The sequence below is a fragment of the Dreissena polymorpha genome, chromosome 2 (assembly GCF_020536995.1).
Source record: "Dreissena polymorpha isolate Duluth1 chromosome 2, UMN_Dpol_1.0, whole genome shotgun sequence".
Classification (NCBI taxonomy): Eukaryota; Metazoa; Mollusca; class Bivalvia; order Myida; family Dreissenidae; genus Dreissena; species Dreissena polymorpha.
In genome coordinates, this window is record NC_068356.1 from 118,826,052 (window position 1) to 118,853,422 (window position 27,371).

The following is a 27,371-nucleotide window of genomic DNA, read 5'->3' on the forward strand; positions in this document are numbered from 1 at the left end:
AATTTTATCAAATATATTTGTTTCTTATATGATTATAATTGTTGCAACATATGATGACATCACTTTCCCCATGAGCCAAATATTTCCTGCTATATTTGTGACATTTTAACACAAAAGTTTACGGTGATATGGTTCTTACATTTGCAAAATATTGAGAGTGGGGATGGTTTTCATGTTGATTTTTCTAAATAAAAACAAAATATGTGCGTAAAGATCATGAAAATGATTTTACACAGGTGGCCGATTTTTTACGTACAGGCCGGAATTACGTACATGACCAGTACATGTACTAGCATACGCTCAATGATTTAAATTAATATACCGCTGGATAGTGTGATTTAAGAAGCACACTAATCGAAGTGTTCACCTCTCCAAACAGATTATCGATATAAGAAAGCTTTGCTCGGATTTAGCTCTATTTCGGCGCGGAGATTAGCTATGATGTATTCGTTGTCTATTCACCTGTCTTTACTGACGTTACCATTTATAAATTAGTAATGATGTATTTTGACAATGGTATAATGTAGCCTATTAAACAATAAAACGCTTGGTTGAAAATGATGTCATGCTGAGAAAAAACAATAACTTGGCAAGATAAATACATAAAAAGTAAGTGCTTTGCATCTTTGAATATCTTCATTAGCTATAGAAAATGCATGGGGTTGAATTAGATGGATGTTAATGACACAATACTATGTTTATTACATGTTTACATAAAGTGGTCGGCAAAGCTATTAGTTCGGATACTATTTTCGGACAAAGATAAATATCCTTTTTGTATTCATTATTGTATATTGAACATTATTAACTCATAGCCATCTGAGCACTTTATGCCCCTTAATGTGTCACTTTTAGTTGCTGTTAAACATGGCCTCGGGAGATGACAAGTCTCAACTTCCAAGAGGTTTGATTGGTCGGACTGGAGCACCTAGTGGAAGGGGAGCCAGGTAAAATATCCAACATGTTAAATGTTATTGTTCAATTATGTCACATTTAAATAAGCTTCATAAATAATTTGGAGACATAAGTTTGCTGACACTATAAATTGCATTTAACAGATTTTAATAAAGTATGCATAAATTATGTTTACACATTGTTTAACCAGACCCGAATAAGTAATCATTAACAAATAATGGAAGATTGAAATTAACAAAATTGCTTTTTATAATAGTTTTGGTATTTTTTGATAAAATACAAATGTGTTATTATTTTCATGATAACATTAAGGCTGTCATGATACACACTGAGCGTATCGTGATATATCATGATACGGCAACACTATATCGTGATATGTATCGCGATATTTTAAAGAATGTATAACTGTGAGGAAAACATCAGAGTAAAAGGTTATACAACTTTATTAAACTCAATAATCTGAAAACACTGGTATCATGGTATGACAAGAAACTGATATGAATAAGAATAAACATCTACACATGGAAGCGCTTGCTTGACCTGAATATTAACAGATTATTTATTTAACCCTTTTTCATCGCTTTGACAGTTTACAAAACGATAATTATATCAAAATAGGTTATGTATTTATCCTCTGTGTTCATAAAAGAATAATTTAGATTAAAAAAACAGGTGCCGCAACGCCGTACCGCGGTGCGATTTTTTTAACGACGTGCACTGCGATATACCGATTCACCAGTGAATCATGACAGCACTAGATAACATATTAAAAACTTGTCACAGTCAATTTCAATTTGGCAATAAAAGCAGCTGTTTTAAGGCTTAGTGATTTACTATTTAGCACAGTTTTCAAAGTAAGCGCTATAATTTTCATTCTATAGGTTACCTTCTATTCGAGGACCTAGGGATCTCACACTTGGAGGTGTCCAGAAAAAAGTCTTCACTCCAAACATTCCAGCCAGAAGAGTGAAACAGGAACCAAGGTATGTTACATGAATCATAATATTGTTTTAGAATTGTTTAATAACTGAAGCATCTAAAATTACCGTAATTACTCTTTTCAGACACTTAAAAATAATATTATTTTTTTCGTGTCCGAAAATTTAGATACGAAAAACATTCAAATAGTATGAGTGTCCGAAAATTTAGAGACATTTATGTTATGTTTGTTTGTCAATTATTATATTGAAATAAAACCCATTAATAAATGTGCAATTCTTTTATTGTGTTGTACTCTCCTTTCTCTGCTTAAAAAAAATACATCAGCATTTATTTATTCTATCTCTTACCTAAAATGGTATGTAAAAACAACCATACTGCTTCCTGAATACGTTATAATTCAAAATACTGTTGGGTAAAACAATTGTTTGTTACCGGTATACATGGTTATCTACCCAATAATGCAATTGTAATGGTCCATTGCCCTCAGGACATTCTATACCAGGTTTAATGACCTGTATGACCTTAATCTGGGACTTCATCATCGAAGGGTCCTAGATAAGCGAAAACACGGCAGAAAGCTATTAAAATAGCGCTGTAAAATATACTGTCCGAAAAATTGGAGTCATTAATTATGAATAAAAACTCGTATGTCCAAAAATATAGAGTCACGAAAAATATTTATTTTGGCTAAAAAAGGGGATGTCAGAAAACTTAGAGTGTCCGAAAACTTATAGTAATTACGGTAATCAATGAACAATATCTGAGAAATTTTTAACATCTCATGATTGTGGGACTTAAAAACATTACCATTTATGCCCCTGTCCACTGAAAATTATTAAATTCACTTTTTAAAGTCATCACCAGCTGTTTTATTGAAACTGTGCATCAGGTGATCATACTTTTTATAAATTGTAACTGATGGCAAATTGTCATGAACATACAATATTTTTTACATCAGACTTCTTGACATAGAAATGCAATGGCACTATTTGTTCACATTTGAAATGTGTTTACCAAAGTAATGACCAGCCAACACCATCTGCAAGCAAGGATCAGTCCAAGGGCAAGAAGGGTCTGGCACCCAGCAAGGATGATCGTGGGCGGGGCAGAGGCAGGGGACGAGGAAGAAACATGCCCAGTGTCATTCAGACCCATTCATTGTTTGAACAGGGGCCGTCCGAAAAGATACCAAAACCTACTGGAGGTAAAGAATGGTTAGGAAACAGTTAAGGAATAAAAACTACACTGCAAACCCAATATAACGTGGATGAGTCTTGTTTCCCATTTTTTCTCCAGTCTCTTATTTCTATCAAGTCTTTTCTTTATATTCAAGCATGACATTGCCCATTGAGCTTATTGCATAACTGCTTAATTATAATTGATGACAGTCTAATCATAACTTGGGCATATGACAGTTTAAGTGTGATTTTCTATTAGTTGAAGCGAAAAATGTGTAAAAAAATAACATGTGTTTATCCATGCTGTTACTATTTATGTGCTATTTAATCTTTTTACTCATTGACATCTTTGACAATTGTATTGAGGATTGTTTCATTTCATCTTTTTATTTGTAGATATGTATGTAAATATTGTCTGCTAAAATGCAATTAAAAAGGTTACAGGAATGAGAAATTAAATAAGTTATCCAGACAATTTATATACATGCCAACACAGGTTTACTGTTAACAGAATTGCACATTCATTTTCGCCCAGTTTTCAGAAAATAATTTGTACATGTTACATTGAATCTAAATTTAAATTCACTTGTCCATTGGCTGTTATAATTAAATTTGACCAGTACCATAATGTTCTGTACACTTTATATTTCTGAGAGAAAAAAGCATATGTTTGTGTTCATGAAATTCTTAAAAACATTTATTGTCAAAAATGGACAGTTTTTTTTATTAATTGAGATGGTATTTATATGGGGTTATCAGATATATACACACTAGAAACAATTGTAGAGTTTATATGCATGTGTTAGGGAATTACAACAAAACACGGCAATGAATGAGCTCGGAACTAACAACGCGGTTCTGTTCATAAGGCAGTCTTGTAACTAGGACCAGTTCATCTTTGTAATATTGGAGTTACAGTGTATATGTTATACTTGACACGGAGCATATCTGGTATGTTCCTGTTTTCCTTTCTGATAAGCATGAAACACCTTTTTCTTTGTACCTAATCCTCAAATGATGGGACTTAAATTGCTACAAATTTATACATTATGTGACAAAAGTGAGAAGAATCAGTAAATTACCAGTACTCGTAGATATTATCAAAACATCTCATGATGCCGACCCAATTTTAAAACAACTGGTTGTAGGTTCAGAGTACAGCTATACAGGAGGTGGAGGAGGGGGAGGGGGAGGAGGAGGAGGGGGCAAGGGTGGTGGTAGCTCTGGGAGCCCACGCAAGTCCTTCAAGAGGGAGCAAACAGACCAAGAGACAAAAGAAGTGCTGGACAGTCTGCTCAGAGATGATGTAAGCATGTGTGTGTAGAGCTTTTAATTGATGCACCATTTATCATTTTTATATTATTATACCTCACTTTTATTCACAATGCTAAACTCCCATAGGCCATCGTGACATAGAACTACTGTCAGACCCAGCGGGAAAAAATTTACTGTCCAAATAATACTGTCGCCCGCTACCTTAGCAATCACGTGCCACCAGGGGGAAAAAATCTGAACCACTCAACATATTAATGGTTGTTCATTGCTGAAATTAAATACAATTATTGAATATTAAAATTGTTCATGGTTCATATAAATTGTTTGAATATTTTGTTCGGTATAATAAAATAAATATTACATGTCTGAAAGGGTGACAGTAAATTTGTCAACTTTCGGAAAAATACTGTCAACCTTGGCTTTGCCTCGGTTGACAGTATTTCCTCAAGTTGACAAATTTACTGTCACCCTGTCAGACATGTAATATTTATATACTAATAAAGTTGTAGTTTATGTGGTTCAATATTACCTTTGTTAGTAATTGTATATTATGATGAGCACATTTTTTTCACAATTGTATGATTTTTCTTCTTAGTTTCTTGCTGGAAAAGGGTTTGAAGAAGATGACATTACGTTGATGCCTGTGAAGCTGCCAATTGTGATAAAAAAAGAGCTGAAAGTAAAACAGGAAACTATAAACATTAAACAAGAACCAATGGATACTGACGGAAAACATGAGAAACTAGTCATTAATGATACTGCAACAGAAACAAATGACTTGACATCGGGATTGGGAAATTTGTATCGCCAAAACTCAACAGATTCGGTTACATGTGGAGAACTGTTTACTAATCCTGTTAAGTCAGGTAGGCCTGGAGTATTTAACATGGCAAGATTATTTATGAATGAGTTTACATTTGCCATTTTTGTTTAGGAACATTTCCAGAATAACTACATAGCAATGACTGTTTATTTATTTATGTCCCCCTTCGAAGAAAAGGGGTATATTGTTTTGCACATGTTGGTTGGTCCGTCGGTCGGTCTGTCTGTAGGTCCGTCCACCAGATGGTTTCCGGATGATAACTAAAGAACGCTTAGGCCTAGGATCATGAAACTTCATAGGTACATTGATCATGACTGGCAGATGACCCCTATTGATTTTCAGGTCACTAGGTCAAAGGTCAAGGTCACAGTGACTCGAAATAGTAAAATGGTTTCCTGATGATAACTCAAGAATGCTTAGGCCTAGGATCATGAAACCTCATACGTACATTGATCATGACTGGCAGATGACCCCTAGTGATTTTCAGGTCACTAGGTCAAAGGTCAAGGTCACAGTGACTCGAAATAGTAAAATGGTTTCCGGATGATAACTCAAGAATGCTTACACCTAGGATCATGAAACTTCATAGGAACATTGATCATGACTGGCAGATGACCCCTATTGATTTTCAGGTCACTAGGTCAAAGGTCAAGGTCACAGTGACTCGAAGCAGTAAAATGGTTTCCGGATGATAACTCAAGAATGCTTACGCCTAGGATCATGAAACTTCATAGGTACATTGATCATGACTGGCAGATGACCCCTATTGATTTTCAGGTCACTAGGTCAAAGGTCAAGGTCACAGTGACTCGAAATAGTAAAATTGTTTCCGGATGATAACTCAAGAATGCTTACGCCTAGCTAGAATCATGAAACTTCATAGGTACATTGATCATGACTGGTAGATGACCCCTATTAATTTTCAGGTCACTAGGTCAAAGGTCACAGTGACTCGAAACAGTAAAATGGTTTCCTGATGATAACTCAAGAATAATTAGGCCTAGGATCATGAAACTTAATAGGTACATTGATCATGACTGGCAGATGACCCCTATTGACTTTCAGGTCACTAGGTCAAAGGTCAAGGTCACAGTGACAAAAAACGTATTCACACAATGGCTGCCACTACAACTGACAACCCATATGGAGGGCATGCATGTTTTACAAACAGCCCTTGTTAAATATGAAAATATACAGTGTGTTGCTCAAACAGGCACTTTGACCTGTGATCAGCCGGACATAACCATTCTATCATTATGCCTGTTTAAAGTAAAGACTTTAGACTTTTTTGAACAAATACCAATGAAGAAAAACAAATATATATGTTATATATAATTATTAGTTTTGTGTCAAACCATTGATTATCTCTTAATTCCTAGAGGATGGGACACTGCTGTTCATACAGCTGCCCGACACTCTGCCTGGAATGCCACTCTCTACGGAGGAGGACTTCAAGAAGAAAAAAGATAAGGTTGGCTTTGAATCTCCATCATGTTGGTGTGTAGATTAAGATGACAGTACACCATACTGTTCTATAACAATTGATAGATGAATTTATCACGTGCACTGGTCATGATTGTACATTTTATGACATGATGTAAAAATAACAAAAAATGATTTGATAAACATTATTTTTTGTCCCCTACCGGTTTCAACGGAGGGGACTTATGGTTTGCACTCTGTGCATCTGTGAGTCTGTCTGTTTGTCTGTCACACTTTTCTGGATCCTGCAATAACTTTAAAAGTTCTTCATATTTTTTCATGAATCTTGAAACATGGTCAGATGGCAATATTGAGGTTATGCACGTCTTTTCATTTTGTTCCTACGTCAAGAATTCTGGTTGCTATGGCAACAAATATAAAAAAATCAGACAATGGTGGAGCTGGTAAGGGACATATATTGCTTGGCAATAGTCTTGTTTTAATATGGAATGACACAAGCAACATGTGCATACCATGGCAAAAGGAAAGAATTTGTCTAACTATATAGTTATTGAAGTAGTTTCAATCTGGATTAAAATGTTAGTCTGGCCATGCATTTTATCTTGCAACACTTTGCACTATAAATTAATGCATTTGACATTCTATAGGTCATGCAATTGACATTCTGACCCAATCAAGTCATGCCTTTGACATTCTTACTTTATGAAGTCATGCCATTGACATTCATTCTGATTCTTTTAAGTTATGCATTTCACATTTGTACTCTATGAAGTCATGCATACAACACTCAGACACTATGATGACATGTATTTGACATTAAAAAAAAAAGTCATGCATTTCCACTTTCAAAAACTATGAAGGAATGTGTTTGTTATTCAGACTCTATTAAGTCAAGTATTTGACACTCAGGCATTATGAAGTATTTGACATTCTGACACTATGAAGTAATGCATTTGCCATTAAGACATTAGAAGTTATGCATTTAACATTCAGACATTATGAAGTCATGCATATGGCATTCAGACATTATTACATCATGCATTTGACATTCTTACTCTATGAAGCCATGCATTTGACATTCTGAAGTCATGTATTTGACATTTGTAAACATGTACTATGAAGTGATGTTTACAACATCTAGACTCTATGAAGTCATGCATTTTACTTTTTGACAATATGAAGTAATGCATTTGACATTCTGACACTATGAAGTCATGCATTTGATTTTTGACACTATGAAGTAATGTATTTGACATTTGTATACTATGAACTTACGTATATGACACCTAGACACTATGAAGTCATGCACTTGACATTTAGATGTTGTGAAGTCAATCATTTGGCTTTCTTACACTATAAAGTCATGTATTTGACATTCTGAAACTTTGAAGTGATGCATATGACATCCAGCACTATGATGTCATGCAAATTCATTCAGAAATTCTGAAGTTATACCTAAACATTCTGATTATTAAGGCAAGTGTTTGACATTCTGACACTATTAAGTCATTAAATTGACATTCAGACACTATGCAGTAATGCATTGACATTCTGACACTATGAAGTCATGTATTTGACATTCAGACACAATTAAATCATGCATTTGACATTCTGAGACTATGAAGTAATGCATTTGACATTCAGACCTTATGATGTAATGTATTTGACATATAGACACTATTAAGTCATGCATTTGACGTTCTACAAAATGAAGTCATGCACTCGACATTCTTACGGTATGAAGTCATGCATTTGACATTCTTACGGTATGAAGTCATGCATTTGACATTCTGACTCTATGAATTCATGCATATGACATTCTGAGACTATCAAGTCATGCATTTGACATTCAGACACTATTTATACACCCATTACCATTGGTAATGGGGGCTATATAGGAGTCACTATGTCGGTCTGTCTGTCGGTCGGTCGGTCTGTTCGGAAATCTTGTCTGGGCAATAACTATGTTGTTCATAGTGAGATTTTAAAATCATTTAGCACATTTGTTCACCATCATTGAACGGTGTGTCGCGCGAAAGAATTACGTCGATATCCCAAAGGTCAAGGTCACACTTTGAGTTCAAAGGTAAAAAATGGCCATAAATTAGCTTGTCTGGGCCATAACTTTGTCATTTAATGTGAGATTTTAAAATCATTTGGCACATTTGTTCACCATAATTGGATGGTGTGTCGCGCAAAAGAATTACATCAATCACTCCAAGGTCAAGGTCACACTTTGAGTTCAAAAGTCAAAAAGGGCCATACATGTGTTTGTCCGGTCAATAACTATGTCGTTCATTGTGAGATTTTAAAATCATTTGGCACATTTGTTCACCATTTTTAGACAGTGTGTTGCGCGAAAGAATTAGATCGATATCTCCAAGGTTAAGGTCACACTTTGAGTTCAAAGGTAAACAATGGCCATAAATGAGCTTGTCTGGGCCATAACTATGTGGTTCATTGTGAGATTGTAAAATCATTTGGCACATTTGTTCACCATCATTGGACGGTGTGTCACGCGAAAGAATTACCGGTACGTTGATATATCCAAGGTCAAGGTCACACTTTGAGTTCAAAGTTCAAAAAAGGCCATAAATGAGCTTGTCTGGGACATAACTATTTCGTTTATTGTGAGATTTGAAAATCATTTTGCATGTTTGTTCACCATCACTGGACAGTGTGTTGCGCGAAAGATTTATGTCAATATCTCCAAGGTCAAGGTCACACTTTGAGTTCAAAGGTCAAATTGGCCATAAATAAGCTTGTCCGGGCCATAACTTTGTCATTGATTGTGTGATTTTAAAATCATTTGGCACATTTGTTCACCATCTTTGGACGGTGTGTCGCCGAAAGAATTACGTTGATATCTCCATGGTCAGGGTCACACTTTGAGTTCAAAGGTCAAAAAGGGCCATACATGAGTTTGTCCGGGCAATAACTATGTCGTTGATTGTGAGATTTTAAAATCATTTGGCACATTTGTTCACCATCTTTGGACAGTGTGTTGAGCGAAAGAATTATGTCGATATCACCAAGGTTAAGGTCACACTTTGAGTTCAAAGGTCAAAAATGGCCATAAATGAGCTTTTCTGGGCCATAACTTTGTCGTTCAATGTGAGATTTTAAAATCATTTGGCACATTTGTTCACCATCATTGGACGGTGTGTCTCGCGAAATAAGTACGTTGATATATCCAAGTTCAAGGTCACACTTTGAGTTCAAAGGTCAAAATGGGCCATAAATTAGCTTGTCCGGGCCATAAGTATGTCGTTGATTGTGAGATTTTAAAATCATTTGGCACATTTGTTCACCATCATTGGACAGTGTGTTGCGTGAAAGAATTGCGTCAATATCTCCAAGGTCAAGGTCACACTTTGAGTTCAAAGGTAAAAAATGGCCATAAATTAGCTAGTCTGTGCCATAACTATGTCGTTTATTGTGAGATTTTAAAATCATTTGGCACATTTGTTCACCATCATTGGACGGTGTGTCTCACGAAAGAATTACGTTGATATATCCAAGGTCAAGGTCACACTTTGAGTTCAAAGGTCAAAAAAGGCCATAAAATAGCTTGTCCGGGCCATAACTATGTCTTGCATTGTGAGATTTTAAAATTATTTGGCACATTTGTTCCCCATCATTGGACGGTGTGTCTCGCGAAAGAATTACGTTGATATATCCAAGGTCAAGGTCACACTTTGAGTTCAAAGGTAAAAAAGGCCATAAATAAGCTTGTCCGGGCCATAACTATGTCGTTCATTGTGAGACTTTAAAATCATTTGGCACATTTGTTCACCATCATTGGAGGGTGTGTCAGGCGAAAGAATTACGTTGATATATCCATGGTCAAGGTCACACTTTGAGTTCAAAGGTAAAAAAGGCTATAAATTAGCTTGTCCAGGCCATAACTTTGTCGATCATTGTGAGATTTTAAAATCATTTGGCACGTTTGTTCACCATCACTGGACAGTGTCTTGCGCGAAAGAATTACGTCGATATCTCCAAGATCAAGGTCACACTTTGAGTTCAAAGGTCAAAAATGGCCATAAATGATCTTGTCCGGGCCATAACTATGTTGTTCATCGTGATATTATCAAATCATTTGGCACATTAAGCCACATTTGTTCATTATCATTTGACGGTGTGTCACGCGAAAGAATTACGTCAATATCTCCAAGGTCAAGGTCACACTGAGTTCAAAGGTTAAAAAATGGCCATAAATGAGCTTGTCAGGGCCATAACTATGTAGTTAATTGTGAGATTCTAAAATCATTTGTTCACCATCATTGGACGGTGTGTCGCACGAAAAAATTATGTCGATATCTCCAAGGTCAAGGTCACACTTTCAGTTCAAAGGTCAAAAATGGCCATAAATGATAATGGCATAATAATTCTTAAAAATCGCCATAAATCAATGCATCATGTTGGGGTATACGTCACGTCTGTGGCAAAGCTCTAGTTAATCTTGCAAATTACATGATTACACTATAAAGTCATGCATTTGACTTTCTGACACTGTGATGTCATGCATATGACTTTCTGACCATATTAAGTCATGCATTAGTCTGAATATAAGAATTCATGCATTTGACATTCCAACATTCTGATGTCATGCAATATGACTTTTGTCTCTTAAAGGAGAGTGAGATTTCAGACAAGATGGACAGCTGCAGCCTGCACAACTTCAGTGAGGGTCTTGTGGGCAAGCTCATAGTGCGAAAGTCAGGGAGGGTCCAGCTCAGGCTGGGAAACACACTACTCAACGTAACCATGGGAACACCATGTGGATTTTTACAGGTAAGATCAACATAGCAGAGAAATGTTTAGTTTTAATTAGTCCCATACCAGATGGGATTAGAGTCCCGGTCTGTCAATCCTTATCTGGATCCTGTAATAGCTCAAAAAGTACTTAAGCTAGGTTGCAAATTTTGTAAGAAGATAAAAAGCCATATGGTAGAAAAGTGTTTGTATCATCAAAATCAAGCAAATCAGACAACAAATCAACTGCCATTTACTATGAGATAATTATACCCCCACAAACGAGGTTTAGGGAGGTATATAGGAGTGAGCTTGTCTGTCTGTCTGTCGGTCGGTCTGTTGGTCCGTATGAAGTGTCCCCTCTCTATTTCAAGTTGTTTTCATCAGATCTTCACCAAGCTTGGTCAGATGTTGTATCTAGATGACGTCTAGGTCAAGTTCGAATATGGGTCATGCCCGATCAAAAACTAGGTCACGGGGTCACTTAGTGCGTTTTAAACAATTAGCATGGTGTCCGCACTCTAATTCAAGTATTGTTCATCCGAGCTTCACCAAACTTGGTCAGAAGTTGTATCTAGATGATGTCTATACCAAGTTCGAACATGGGCCCTGTGGGGTCAAAAACTAGGTCACAGGGTCAGTTAGTGCGTTTGTACCATTGAGCATGGTGTCCGCTGTTTTTTGTGAAGGCAACATGCCAAATATTCTGTGTCAATGCGGCATGTGGGGGTATTCGTCACGTCTATGACAAAGCTCTAGTTACCAATTGGGTTGATTACGTGACTGAAACATTGATCAGTGTCACTGAATGGATAACTGTTATTTTTCTATTCATACAATTGAGTATTGTGATTATCATTTGCATAGATTTTGTATGACACTATAATGATGTCAAATTTTTATATAATTCTCTCCAGAAAATGAGTTGTCTTGTAAAGGTTAGATTTTGTCGGTCTGTGAATTCCTCATTGTCTGCAGTCAATTCCCTTCGATGGCTTAAGCATCCTAACCTTCAAATCCTTCCTTAATTATTGTCCCTCTCAAATATAAAATGCTTAATATAACACTGACTGATTGAGGGTATTATACCCTTGGGATCTGTTACAAATGATTGTGTGAGCCTTCACCTCTACACATAAACTAATGGTTTTCAATACCACTTTTGCAACATTGTAAATAATACTTTGCAGTATGGATTCTACAACGTTTGATATGTATACACACATATCAAAGTGATTACATATTTTCATGTAATCAAGTGTCACCATGCATCTCATTTTAGTCTACCTGTGCTGTATATAATGATGCGCTGAGAACACATAGATATGTTTTTCTTATTTATGCCAACATTTTAATTGCTTTACTTTATGCTACTAAATTTGTATCTCCTTCCAACCTATATATATTTATATTTTTATGCCCCCCTTCGAAGAAGAGGGGTATATTGTTTTGCTCATGTCGGTCCGTCCGTATGCATGTCCATATGTCCGTCAACCAGATAGTTTTCGGATGATAACTCAAGAACGCTTAGGCCTAGGATCATGAAACTTCATAGGTACATTGATCATGACTCGCAGATGACTCCTATAGATTTTGAGGTCACTAGGTTGAAAGGTCAAGGTCACGGTGACCTGAAATAGTAAAATGGTTTCCGGATGATAACTTAAGAATTAGAGATGGCATCGAATACCAATATCGGTATTCGAATGTTCGCAAATTCATTCAATCAAATATTCGAATATTCGCATAAAACGGCTGGATTGATTTTACCTTGTTATGTGTAAATTTCCATTGGTTATAAGTTATATCCGTTTGCTAAATACGAGGCTGTTTATTAACGTTGCTATCGAAAAATTGTATCGCTGTCGAATAATACTATGACCGATACTGTGATCGAACACAAATAGAATTAAAAACATCGTGTCATAGAATTTTATTTTTTAATGATTCCACATATTTGTAGCAGACCGCGCATATGTAAAACTAAGTTTACACACATTACACGTTCGGTCTTCTTATCCACAGACCGTGTAAAGTATTCCATATTGCAGAAGGGGCTGGTGGCATTTTCAGATTTGAATTATGATTCCTTGATGATTGTTTAGTTTATATCATCTGTTACTTTTGAATAATTCACATGTCTGTTCAAACTGTGATCACAAATACTAAATTTTTATTCGCAAGTAAATTAAAGCCCTTAATTGGTACCTAATTGACAAACAACAGTTCGGGCCCTTTCTTATAGTAAGTATATTGCATCGCGCGATTTGAATAATTCACACATTTTAATGGCTGTACATACTGTGATCACAAAACTTAATTTATATTCGCAAGTCAATTGAAACCGTTAATCGGCACCCCATTGGCAAACAACAGTCGGGGCCTTTCTTAGAGCGTGTATATTGCATTGCGCAATCAACACTGATACGGGCCGCGTTATCAGTTTGACACGAAGAACTTCACGTCAAACATGTTACTCCCATGTGATTTCGGTTGCTTTTTAGTAAGCGGTTCGCAGGTCATTAAATATTGGTGAAATAACGTTTGGATAAAAATGTGATTATGCGAATATCATTTTTATTATTCGAATGCTGACCATTCAATCGAATATTCGAATATTCGAATAATTTTGCCATCTCTATTAAGAATGCTTATGCCTAGGATCATGAAACTTCGTAGGTACTTTGATCATGACTAGCGGATGACCCCTATTGATTTTCAGGTCACTAGGTCAAAGGTCAAGGTCACGGTGACCCGAAACAGTTAAATGGTTTGCGGATGATAACTCAAGAACGCTTATGCCTAGGATCATGAAACTTCATAGGTACATTGATCATGACTCGCAGATGACCCCTATTGATTTTCAGGTCACTAGGTCAAAGGTCAAGGTCACGGTGACCCGAAATAGTAAAATGGTTTCCGGATGATAACTCACGAACGCTTATGCCTAGGATCATGAAACTTCATAGGTACATTGATCATGACTCGCAGATGACCCCTATTGATTTTCAGGTCACTAGGTCAAGGTCACAGTGACCCGAAATAGTAAAATGGTTTCCGGATGATAACTCAAGAACGCTTATGCATAGGATCATGAAACTTCATAGCTACATTGATCATGACTCGCAGATGACCCCTATTGATTTTCAGGTCACTAGGTCAAAGGTCAAGGTCACAGTGACTCGAAATAGTAAAATGGTTTCCGGATGATAACTAAAGAACGCTTATGCCTAGGATCATGAAACTTCAAAGGTACATTGATCATGACTCGCAGATGACCCGTATTGATTTTCAGGTCACTAGGTCAAAGGTCAAGGTCATGGTGACCAGAAATAGTAAAATGGTTTCCGGATGATAACTCAAAAACGCTTATACCTAGGATCATGAAACTTCATAGGTACATTGATCATGACTCGCAGATGACCCCTATTGATTTTCAAATCACTAGGTCAAAGGTCAAGGTCATTTGAAAAAAAAGTTATGAGCTATTGTCATCACCTTGGCGTCGGCGTCTGGTTAAGTTTTTGTTGTTTAGGTCCACTTTTCTCATTAAGTATCAAAGCTATTGCATTCAAACTTGGTACACTTACTTAATATCATGATGGGACTCGCCAGGCAAAGTAAGATAACTCTGGCGTGCATTTTGACAGAATTATGTGCCCTTTCTGTTCTTAGAAAATTGAAAATTTGGTTAAGAAAAAAGTATACTTTTTGCAATTGGGAATATAGCCGAATTTCAGCTATAAAATCGGTTTAAAAAAACAAACCTGCCTAGAATCATGAAACTTCATAGGTACATTGATTATGACTGGCAGATGACCCCTATTGATTTTCAGGTCACTAGGTCAAAGGTCACAGTGACTCGAAACAGTTAAATGGTTTCCGGGTGGTTAACTCAAGAATACTTAGGCCTAGGATCATGAAACTTCATAAGTACATTTATCATGACTTGCAGATGACCCCTATTGATTTTCATGTCACTAGGTCAAAGGTCAAGGTCACAGTGACTCGAAACAGTAAAATGGTTTCCTGATGATAACTCAAGAATAATTAGGCCTAGGATCATGAAACTTCATAGGTACATTGATCATGACTGGCAGATGACCCCTATTGATTTTCAGGTCACTAGGTCAAAGGTTAAGATCACAGTGACAAAAATGTATTCACACAATGGCTGCCACTACAAATGACAGCCCATATGGGGGGCATGCATGTTTTACAAACAGCCCTTGTTTGCAATGTTCAAATAATATATGGTGTATACTACTATAATCAGACCAAACAAAGGGCTTGGAAGGGTCCGAGGGGGCAGGGTGAGACATTTAGGCGGCAGGGTTTATCGTTCTTCTGTTTAGGCCTAGCTAATGTATACAACGTATTATGTGCACCAACAGCTAGAAATTAATGGGTTTTATACATGGTACAGTATTTTAGTTTGTTGGTCTGAACAAATTGTGATTGCTATGGTAACAGAACTAATTAAGAACTAAAATCTTGATCCGGCAATAACTCAAAGTACAAGTGCTAGGTAGATTAAATTTATGTGAAAAAAGGGCCATATTGAAAAATGTTAATGTTTTCAGGTTTTTCCTTACAAAAAAATTTGGTTGCTTTTAAAAAATAAATAATTGAAAACCAAATTCTTGATCTCACAAATTATGGAAGCTTTGTTTATAGACATAAATGAAAACTTAAATATGGATCCTGGGACAACTAATTAAGCTCTTAAGCTAGGTTTATGAAACTCAATAGAGGGCGTTATTTTCAGGGGATCTGCTCTCCTATATTTTTCGTATGCACTCCTGTCAGCTATAGTCATGTGAAGGTTATACTCCGGTGTAAAATATAACGATTTTTGTTGGGAGGGGGAATCTAGACTGACCGCTGTAGGCCGGTTGCCATTGTTTTCAGGTAACGGCCAAGTGAGGTTGGCCTGTATATAGAGGTTTGATATTTTGTTTCTTACAAGGTATAGTGGTCCCATAAAACTTTGTTAAAATCATGCCCTTGTTTTTAAAACTCACACCACTAAATCTGGATCTAGGGTTATTCTAGCCATAACTGAAATGTTCTATAACTATAAGGTTGATGAAACTTATGGCGATCCTGTTCTTACTTTTATAACATATCGCCATAAGGTGACAAATGTGTTGTCTGTGACTCATCTCTTACTTTTATGTTTTTTGAATTCAAGAGTTGGCAGGAATATGTTTAAAACAAACAGCAGCCATGTTATATAATTATATTTCCATAACATTTATATGATCATAAAATTAATTGAAACAAGTATGCAATCCTTACCATTTTGAAATGTTTCACCAGTAAGAGTTATGATACCCAGTTATATATAGTTCAGGTCTCACTTCATCGGAGACTTAAATTAACTGGCATTATAAAACTTCATAATTTTTTAGGACGTTTTGAAATAAAATAAAAATGTGTAGGTGGCTTGTCACAGGCAATACCCATGTCACTAGCTCAATGTTCAAGGTGACACTTCTAGATCAACTATGGTCGTAATTCAGTTGTTCGGATTGAAACTTCATTATATCTAGTAAGCTTTAGTTTCTTTTTTCAATGACAAATTTTGCTCTATTTTGAGACTTAGTTGGTTTTTTGCTCCATTATTTTCAGGACGTAGCCAGTGTGCGAGTAGATGGTAACCATGGTGATATTTCCTTACTGGGACATATTGATCACAGACTGGTTTGCACTCCTGACTTTGAATCACTGCTGGATGCTGCTATAAGTTAGCAGCTATTCCTGTGAATTGTTGGTCAAATAGTGCTCCTTCACAAGTGATATTTACCCGAGAATGAACAGTTTAGAGGGACAAGCAAACAATCAGAGGAAATCTTGTGAGACATAAAGTATTTGTGTAAACATTGATGCAACCTTTGAAACAAACAGAATTTTTTTTTCACGCAAAAACAATCCTTACTAGCATCATAACTGTCAACTATTAACAATGAAGGTGGCAAAGTTCATCTTGTGTTGTTTTGAATGTTGTTAAGTTTCAAATAAAAAATGTGTTCTCTAGCGTCTGTGTTATATGTGACTGTATTACATGCATGTTACAAACACAGTATGCAAAATTAGTTATATGTTCATACTTAAAGCATTTATTTTGGATATTTTTGTCTATGTTGTTCCAAAATGCAAAGATTGAACATATTGAATGTACATGTATATTATATGGAAAAAAAGACAAAACATTCTTTTATGGTAAAATGCAGAATAATAAATATGTTTCAGAAGTGGTTGTAGGATACATTTTCATGAGCCGCGTTCTGAGAAACCTGGGCCTAATGCATGTGCGTAGTCCGCACAGGCTAATCAGGGACGACAGTTTCGGCTTTTATGGTATTTTTCGTTGAAAGTCTCTTCTTAGTAAAAATCTAGTTAATGTGGAAAGTGTCGTCCCTGATAAGCCTGTGCAGACTGCACAGGCTAATCTGGGATGACACTTTACGCACATGCAATAAGCCCAGTTTTCTCAGAACGCGTCTCAATATATTGAGGCATATAGCTGTAATAACAACAAAAATGAGACCGACATTTTGTCTTAGCTTTATTACAATTACAATACATAACATAGACATGCATTATGTCAGCTGCAAAATTTGGGCAAAATAAGTGCTGTATGAACCAATGAGCATATGCAAATAGAAAGAAAAAAAACAATTGACAACAGAGCCATTTAAGAGTTCAAAATTAAGTTGATGAACTGAACGCTATAACAATCACACCAAACATATTAAAACTTCTCAAGGTATAACCAGGAAAATGTCAAACTGAAGCAATTCAAGGTCTTGAATTATGTCAGCATCAGAGTCATGTGAATTTTAATATAAATCTGTACAACTAAAAGTACACAAGCAACATGATAGCTTGGTTGACAAACTATAATTCCATGTTTTACAGCATATAATGACATTGAATTAAAATTAATAAATATTTGTGAAAAGAACTCTTCAAGTATACTGGGTACATATTAATAAATAAGCCCATTTGGGACTGACACAGGCTGAAGTTATCAAATTTGGAGTTAAATTTGTTAATTTTATATTAAATGATGTGTGATTTTGCTTATACTTTGTGATTTGTGCTAGTTGAGTGGTTTTCAAGTTCAACCAAAATATAACTTTTTCACAAATTCTGTAGCTCTTAACCTTTAAATCCTCTCTCAGATTGACATCTTTAAGCAGAACTAACGAATACAATGACATGTTATCAAGGAACAAACTAGAGTTTTGTCACAGACGTGACTAATACCCCCCACATGCCGCATGAACACAGAATATTTTGCATGTTGTCTTCACAAAAAACAGCTGACGCCATGCTCAATGTTTAAAATTCACACGGTGACCTTGTGACCTAGTTTTTGACCCGGCATTACCCATATTCAAACTTGACCTAGACATCATCTAGATACAACTTCTGACCAAGTTTGGTGAAGATCGGATGAAAACTACTAGAATGAGAGAGGAGACACCATGCTCAATGTTTAAAACGCACTAAGTGACCCCATGACCTAGTTTTTGACCTGGCATGACCCATATTCGAACTTGACCTAGACATCATCTAGATACAACATCTGACCAAGTTTGGTGAAGATCTGATGACAACAACTTGAATAAGAGAGCGGACACTTAATACGTACCGACAGACAGACCGACCGACAGACAAGCTCACTCCTATATACCCCCTAAACTTTGTTTGTGGGGGTATAATAATTAATTGAGTCCAATGTAAGATGTTTAAGATAGTGTTGGGTACCATTAGTTACACAGCTTCGTACTGACCCAATATAATATGGAGTCTGTGACAGAATATTTGGATGGAGCCTAGCTCTTACCCAATATAATATGGAGTCTGTGACAGAATATTTGGATGGAGCCTAGCTCTTACCCAATATAAATGTGCTAATCTGAAGACTAAGAAGAAGCAATGTTACCTACTTTCACCAGCTTTAATAAGTAATGGGAATTAAGTTCACTTATATATATATATATAAAATTACATCATAATGTGTATTTTAGTGACTCCAGCTAATATGTACTGTAAATAATTGACTTAATTGACTAGATTTGAAACTTAACTGACTTGTCTTAAACAATTAAAGGCAAGTACATGTTTTCTATTTGAGATAAGTATGAAATCCACCACCACTACATCCAGATTTGCAGAGACACAAAAATATAATACATACAATATAAATAAATAATGTAATAGTCTGCTATTATTGCACTTTGAGTTATTTTCCCTTTCCTTTTCCAATAGGCTTAAAGTTCATGTAGTAGTTGATGGTGAAGTCCAGCATCAGATCCTGTGTGCATTCAGGCAGCTCACTTGACACATGGCCTGAAGACCAAACATATACTGAGTTATATTTTCTACAATATGTGTTACAATTTATTTGGGATTTTTTTCTCTAAAATACTGTTGACAATGAATGGATTGTCTGAGGTATTGATACGAAATACATGATATGATTCTTTGCTCCTCTGTATTTCATCTCTTATGTGTCATTTACCTATTTAAATACTAGCATCTGGATGAAGAATGTTTCTTATTTCTAGAAGAAATTAAACATGAAATAAATTTAATACCAAACAATCCGCAATATTTCATTACCGGTATTCAATTTAAATATTTAATTGATAATTTAGCTAAATCATATTTTACAATCAGGAGTAACCTGATGTATTTTTTGACGAATTCCATGGACAAGCTACAAAATGTTAATCTGGGTCAAAAGTCTCCAAAGAATTTATTGATTTTGGTAAGAGAACAATCTTAAAACTGTTTTGTTCTGAGCAGACCTATCATTTGAACCCAACTTAATACAGACAATTGTGTTATTAATGCATTTTGACTATAAAAACGTGCAGGTTATATTAGTTATCAGCCTTCAAATACACGACTTAGTAATATTTCTGGAGTCTAAGTCTGTTCTAAGCCTTAATTAAGGTAAGGTGAATATTGAAAATACAAGCTAGTTACCTGGAGATCCTGAGAACACGGTGAATGGAGGCACGACTGTCTCAGGAGGCAGTACCGTGTTATCTGCTATTGCACAGCAATCCTTCAGTACACATCTCCTACCCTATTGTGGAGCAAAAATATTTTTAGTTTTGAGTGTTAGTGATGGAGAAGTTTTTTAAAGTTTATTATAAAACTTGTTTTCTTTTATCCACATGTTAATGTTGAAGGTTAGAAGCGACTTTTTATTTCGTTTTAACTTGTACCATAAAACAAGGTCAAAACTTACAATTACACAGTTTTTTCCAATATGAACATATGACCCAACTTGTGCAGCATTGACAATAGAACCTTCATCTATAAACACATGGTCACCAATGTGAAGTGGAAAAAATGCAACTCTGAAAAGAAAATCAATGCAGTACAAAACTGTGTAGTGTGTTACAACCAACATTCTTTCAACTGTTGCTAATTCAAATTTGTTACTTTTGAGGTTTGAAATTTTCTTATTTAACATTTGTAAGTAAACAATATATCATTGCATTGTGACAACAAAAGTATAAGGTGTAAGATTTATTTTTAAAAATCAAGAAGAGCATCTTAAAATACCATACATTTCCATGCAAGGACTTCATTATTCATGGTACAAATTAAAAGAATCGGTGACTATTAATATACTATAAATATTATTACAATATAGCTAACAATATCTATAATACTTACCCTTTACTAAATTTCTTAAAAGGCGGTCTGATGACAGCTTTTCTGCTTATTACGCAATGTCGGCCAATTCTCACATTCGCCAAATCCCCTCTGATCACACAATCTGTCATTATTATACTCTGTAATAGCAAATAAAATAAGCAAATTAAAGACTTTAATACAACAAGACCATTATACACAAATGACTGTAAATAAAAACAAGAAATGTGACTATGCAAGGAAACTAGATTTTCAAATTTTTACAAATTAATGATTTCAAATATTTGTGAAAGCATCTAAGCTACATGTACCTAGATTTCTGCAAAAAACCTCCATCCCAATTCAAAGTTATCAATGCCTATCTTAGTAACAATGACCTTGACCCAACTGGCCCCAAATGAAATCCCAACATGTCTGCATGAATGCTAACAACAAACAACATAAAAAGGCAAAACCTCAATCTAAAATAAAGTTGCTCTGAAACTCTTTTTATTTTAAGTTTCAGTGACCTTTACTCCTATGGCCCACAATCCAATCCCTTGCTAGATCAGCTTGTAGACTACCTACACTAACCATTTCAGCACAAAATATCTATCTTAGCTGAAGTTATTGAGAGCAAAAAAATTAGCAAAAAAAACCCTGTCCCAACTGGCACCATATCAGCATGTCAGCAACAGATATAAGGGGGTAATCACGTGATAGTCAAGATGGCGCCGTCCATGCAGAGACAGTCACTTTTCGCCGTTTTATACCCTTTATTACTTCTGTTTATGTTTTAAATGACACCCACTTTTTAGCCTTATCAGTAAAACGATGATTAGCGTTTATTTCGTATTTAAATTCGCTTTATTTCTCGACTTTACTCGGTGCAAATTTTCTAAGTGGAGCCCTAATTAGGTCATCCCGCTAAGAAATTTCGCACCAAGTAAAGTCGAGATATAGAGCGAATATCACTATGAAATAAAAGCCAGTAATGTTCTTCCTAATATGGCTGGAAAGTGAGCGGAATAAGAAAACATAATACAAGTAATAAAGGGTATAAATCGACGAAAAATACCTGCCTAGGCATGGATGTCGCCATCTTGTTTGTCATGTGATTACCCCCTCTGAATACGTTTACCTGCATTTTCAAAGTACAAGCGATGTGTATGTGAAACACTATGTCCCCATATATTTGACCTTTGACCTTGAAGGATGACCTTGACCATTCACCACTCACAATGTGCAGCTCTATGATATACACATGCATGTCAAATATGAAGTTGCTATCTTCAATATTGCAAAAGTTATTGCAAATGTTTAAGTTTGCACAAACAAACACACAAACCAACCAACCTACAAACCAACCAACAGACAGGGCAAAAACATTATGTCCCCCACTATAGTGGTGGGGGCCATAAAAAGTACAATAAGGGGCATTATTCTGTTACATTGCATATCAGAGTTTTCAAAAAAGCATACATTTGTTGCAGGTAAAAACAGTTCTTTGAATGCTGTAAATTTAACAATTTTTGACTAAGTGTTTATTAACCTTGGTGTAGGTGCCATTACAAAGTGCACATGCGCATAAAATCTAAATGCAAGCTGTAAAGGGGCTCGCATTTCTTTGTCAAAAATTGAAATGATACAGCATTATTTATCCATGTTACAATCAGTTACTACCATTACACATATAATAATCATCATTACATCAATTGATACTCTACACATCCATTGAAATTACATGCAAAATGGGGTTGCCGGTCAACTCGTCCCCAAGTCAACTCGTCCGGTGGTCAACTCGTACCCATTTTGGTCAACTCGTCCCTCTTTTTTGGTCAACTCGTCCCTTCCATAGTCAACTCGTACCCGACATACAGAAATATACAGAAGTAGGTGTAGAATGGTCAGTTTAAAAGTCTAAATCATAGAGAGAGTGTCTAATTTTCTCTTAATGTTTTTTCCTTGAATTATCTAAGCATACGGCTGTCAGAATTAACATCTCGTTCGTAGGTAAGTTGTCTGCTGCGGATAGGTATAAAGCAGGGAAAGGGTTGATAAAAATTGTCACTTATGGTCGGTGTCTTTCACAGGTTATTTGTTTTTAAGGGTGTGAAAGGTGTTATTTACATCGTACGGTAATTTATTCCCTGGCATTATTCAATTAAAATCAAGTGGAAGTTTAATTAATCAGTGTTACTTTGATAAGCAATTTCAACAAGGAAAATGGTTCAAAAGGTGTTATATACAGCTTACGGTAATTAATTGCGTATTATGATTCAATTAAAGTTAATTGGCAGTAAAATGATTATGTTTTACTTTAATAAGCATGTTTATCATGAAAAAAATGACGTGTTATAATGTCCCTTGCGTCAAAGCATTTAAAAAGATTTCAATTACGTGTTGTTTGGCACATTCGAAAGTATTGAATTAAAATGCTGTTTTTAACTAAACAGGATGTGCAATTGTGTCCATGGTGTAAAACTTTGTTAATTTGTGAAAGTTTTGAAATAAAAATGCAAAGTTAAACTCTATTGATGTGTTTCATATATATGTGTTTGCATAAATTACTAGTCTCGAGCCCATTGCCAAATGAATAGTTTGAATAAGGTACGAGTTGACCATGGGACGAGTTGACTTGGGGACGAGTTGACCTGGGGACGAGTTGACCATGGGACGAGTTGACTTGGGGACGAGTTGACTGTAAACCCAAAATGGCCATATTGGGTTGAATCATTTTTGTGTTTTTTACCAATAGATGGGGAAAGAATATGCACAAGCTAAACCAGTCGAAATTAAACAAATCAGTAAATCAGTACATTTGAAATATGCAATGTCCAATTTCAATCTAGTTTTTGGCTATTGGTCCTGCATTATGCAATAATGGTGCAATTGAGTGCCCTCATTTCAGACCTTTTATAAGTTTAATCTTAAAAGTTCCATGAAGTTAATTAAATCCAAAGTGGAAATTATTTTTATTTCAAAGTTTTATTTTGTTAACATGGGTATGAACAATATAGTTTTGATCAATCAGGGGCGTAGGTAATGGGGAGGCAGGGGAGGCGGCCGCCTCCCCAATATTTCGGCTAGTCGTCGTTATATAAATAAAACGTAAAAACCCCAAAAATCGCCACCCCAAAACCAGTATTTTTGTAATCACGAGCCGTCAGTGCAGAAGCCATGTGTCCCCTCTCCCTCTGCTCAGAGGTTGCCAATAGTGATGTGTCAATATCCTTTGTTAGTTGTCATAAACCAGGGGCCCGGGTAAATGTCATTGCGTCAATTGTTTTATTGTTCTTTTCCGTGATTGCACTGTCAGTGTTTTGATTAAGGACAGGCTTTTCTTTTAATTTTAATTGATCACTTTAATTCAAAGGTACAGTACACTCCACGCGTTTTCCCCAAAAAACGCGCTCCCTCCGCGGGTTTTTTCTGCTAGCGAGTGTTCACGCGGCGTTGGAAGAGCGAGGTGAACTCGATAAAACGCTCGGCGTTACGCCGCGTTCGCTAATTCCCGCGGCGTGTATTACTTTAGGCTAGTCGGTAAATGCAGACACCTTCCGTTCTTATCAGTGATCGCCGCGCAACGCCGCGTTAGCAGTGTGCTACTGGGCATGCCAAAAAATAAAAACATTGTTATAATAAATTGTTTAAATACTGTAGTACATGTATAAAAAGATAATTGTATAGAAAATTAATACGTATAAAAATTATGTTTTTTAATTCACAGGTACGTCTACAATATGAATTAGTCTAATATAATACATTTGACAAATTAATATTTAAATCATAACACATACGACACAAAAATAAATGTTCCGTAAAATTTCCAAATGAGAATAATAATTAGTAATTCGAAACACACTACGATTTTTAATTGTTAACACGACGTTTACAAATGCTTCCAATATACAGTCATGTATATTTCCCGACAAAAGCGCGCGAAAATTATGCTGCAATGTACAAGGTCAAGGTACAATGTATACTCCTGCAAAGCGTGCGTGTATTGATTTTTTTGATACAAACTTTGTAGCGCAGAGAACATTGTTGATTTCGGTTAAAAGTTTCTTTGGTTTTTATTAACGAAATTATATCGCCATAAGTTGATATTTCCTCTAAAATAATTTCAAATCGAACACGCCGAATCTTTATCGTTACGGTATTTTAGTAGAGTAATTATTTTAACACTAATTGTACTGTAAACTGATTACAGAAGACATCTGGGCGGACGTTATGAAAACACGCAAAGCTTGTCTACTGACCTATTGTGTAGACTGCTGTATTCGGTGTTTTGACAAAAGGGATTAACATGTGTGAATGTCACTCTGCCGATTTGGTCCATAATTACTGGTAAACATTGTTTAGAATGTCGACGCAACAAGAATACAACTGTGAATATTAAATGCAATTATCAACTCAATAGTTACCACCTTTTAGCAATCAATCATCAATGGAATAACCTACAAACAAAGAGAAAATCAATGCATTAGCGAGCAGAGAATAGACTTTGTTCCGACAATTAAAACCATTCCTTATGCATTCGTTGAACGTGTTTACTTGAGTAAGTTATGCCTTTAGACAGGAAGCGGCTTTTCTTTGATTACGTCAAACTGTCAATTCACACAGATTTGCGAGATTTTTAGGGTCCTTGGTCATTTGTATACATGTTCATTATAGAAAATCACCTGCTAACATGAAAACTTTGGATTAAATTATCAAAATAAAAACAATGTTGCAAACTGTGTTTATATTAATTGGTAAGTATTAGTTAAAAGACGACGTTTTGTGTGTCGTAAATCAACGAGTTTTCTATACAACCACAACTACTTCTACAACCACGTCGGGATCGATCTATCTTGGTTGTTTTTTTTTAATTGTAAATATTATACTACATGTACATGTATGTACTTGTAATAAATGTAATTTTATTTGAAAATCAGGAAGTCAAACAAAATTAAATTGATCGTTATCTCGTAAAACGCGGAGTTTCCCCCGCGTTGCCATGGCCGAGGGCCGCCGCGTAGGTTTATCAGTTTTGCCGATCGTTAACCGCCGCGTCCAAAATCATGCAAACGCCGCGTATAGCGGGATTTTCTTAATCTCCCTCCAGGTCGAAACCCGCGGAGTATGGAGGGAAATTGGGGAAAACGCGTGGAGTGTACTGTAACTGCCATTTAAAACAATTTTGAGTAAATATACGCGTGAAAAACATTAATTTTACAATATTTTTGTTCTCTAAGTATAACAGTTATTATTTGATGTTTATTTGATTGTTTAATGTTCAAAATAAGTATTCCTAATCTGCCTCGAAATTTTGCTTTTCCTAAGCGTACATTCAGGAAGAAAAAGCCAGAACAAGGTTCATTCCAATCTAGTTGGTTTGATTCGTTCACATGGCTCCACTACGATGAGGTATGTATATTAGTATTAAATTTTAATTTGTGACCGTTCTTACCTTTTATGAACCTAACGTGGATCTAAATACAAACAAAATTAAGAGAAAAAAACAGTATACAAACAATACTCGTATTGTTGCTTAATAATGTTTTTTTTTTAAATATTATCATTAATATTTAACACAAAATTTATTACATTAACAATGTTATTCTTTACAGAACCGGGACCTGGCGTCTGCCTCCCCAATGTTTGGAGGTTATCTACACCCCTGTCAATGCAGCATTTTACTTGGGCTATTTGTCTTACTGGACCAGTACTGTAAAATACTGTTATTTGTAGCTTTGAGATTTGCATTTATTTAAATAAAAAGTATCATGTAAAGGTAGTTTTAAATCTACCAACCTTTCCACTTATGACAATATTCTGGCTTCCACATAGAACTGATGATCTGCTGACTTTGTTACCAGATGCCTGTAATAGACATATTCTTTCCGTTAGATGCTCCAGTAAACTATTGAATGTGTTTTTTTTAATACATGACATCTAAGGTTTTGACAATTATGTTTAGTATACAAATTATGGAATTTTAAATTTTAGGCTAAACTTTGTAATATTTCCTGTCTTACCGTATCAATACAATAATGAATTACGCAATGACTCAAATGTTACCCAGTGTTCCGAATTATTCATCCGAATTAGTATTACAGTTATTTGTACCACTTATAAGGCAAAAGGTTCACATATAATTAAATAAGTCGTTCGTTGCCAGTTACTGTGTGTTCTATGATATTATTTAAGTTGCTTTTCAAAACTTACAGTTTCTATATATTCAGGATTATTATAAAAAGTCTCGACAATTTCCATCTTGACAGCATAAGTTCATCGAATAGTAAAAAGGTTGCACTACACTAATGTTTTATGAATGGCTAATCATTAAAATGATTACAATTCACATGCGATTCGGGTCACTTAAT

General features: G+C 35.5%; 3 protein-coding genes across 4 annotated transcripts in view; 2 read left to right on the forward strand and 1 right to left on the reverse strand.

The window, feature by feature from the left end:
- LOC127868716 (40S ribosomal protein S14) overlaps positions 1-7,405 on the forward strand; it is a 138,690-nt gene extending 131,285 nt beyond the window's left edge. The window contains exon 6 of the mRNA XM_052410722.1: positions 7,390-7,405. The gene's annotated coding sequence lies outside the window, so the exon portion shown is untranslated. The remainder of the gene's footprint in view (positions 1-7,389) is intronic.
- LOC127868692 (DNA-directed RNA polymerase III subunit RPC4-like) lies at positions 545-17,373 on the forward strand. Its single transcript, XM_052410643.1, has 9 exons — positions 545-609; positions 856-947; positions 1,797-1,898; positions 2,877-3,061; positions 4,184-4,341; positions 4,906-5,176; positions 6,513-6,604; positions 11,215-11,373; positions 16,969-17,373. The coding sequence occupies exons 2-9, from the start codon at positions 868-870 to the stop codon at positions 17,086-17,088; spliced, it is 1,167 nt and encodes a 388-aa protein (XP_052266603.1). The 5' UTR covers positions 545-609; positions 856-867; the 3' UTR covers positions 17,089-17,373.
- A 2,020-nt stretch (positions 17,374-19,393) lies between these two features.
- On the reverse strand, positions 19,394-27,315 carry LOC127868738 (dynactin subunit 5-like). 2 transcript variants are annotated; one of them, XM_052410766.1, is made up of 6 exons: positions 27,214-27,315; positions 26,800-26,868; positions 21,043-21,161; positions 20,609-20,720; positions 20,341-20,443; positions 19,394-19,698 (listed from the first exon to the last, which is right to left on the reverse strand). In XM_052410766.1, exons 1-6 carry the CDS (start codon positions 27,259-27,261, stop codon positions 19,592-19,594), a joined length of 558 nt encoding a protein of 185 aa, XP_052266726.1. In that variant the 5' UTR covers positions 27,262-27,315; the 3' UTR covers positions 19,394-19,591. The 2 variants fall into 2 exon arrangements, with proteins under 2 accessions (XP_052266726.1, XP_052266727.1); XM_052410767.1 differs by lacking the exon at positions 27,214-27,315 and adding an exon at positions 27,067-27,172.
- Between the last annotated feature and the right edge of the window lie 56 nt (positions 27,316-27,371).

Coding starts and splice junctions, on each gene's coding strand:
- LOC127868692 (XM_052410643.1), top strand. CDS start 868: ATGGCCTCGGGAGATGACAAGTCTCAACTTCCAAGAGGTTTGATTGGT. Junction 1,899..2,876: donor AGAGTGAAACAGGAACCAAG/GTATGTTACATG, acceptor TGTTTACCAAAG/TAATGACCAGCCAACACCAT. Junction 6,605..11,214: donor TCAAGAAGAAAAAAGATAAG/GTTGGCTTTGAA, acceptor TGTCTCTTAAAG/GAGAGTGAGATTTCAGACAA.
- LOC127868738 (XM_052410766.1), bottom strand. CDS start 27,261: ATGGAAATTGTCGAGACTTTTTATAATAATCCTGAATATATAGAAACT. Junction 26,869..27,213: donor ATCCTGAATATATAGAAACT/GTAAGTTTTGAA, acceptor TGTCTATTACAG/GCATCTGGTAACAAAGTCAG. Junction 20,444..20,608: donor TTGGAAAAAACTGTGTAATT/GTAAGTTTTGAC, acceptor GCTCCACAATAG/GGTAGGAGATGTGTACTGAA.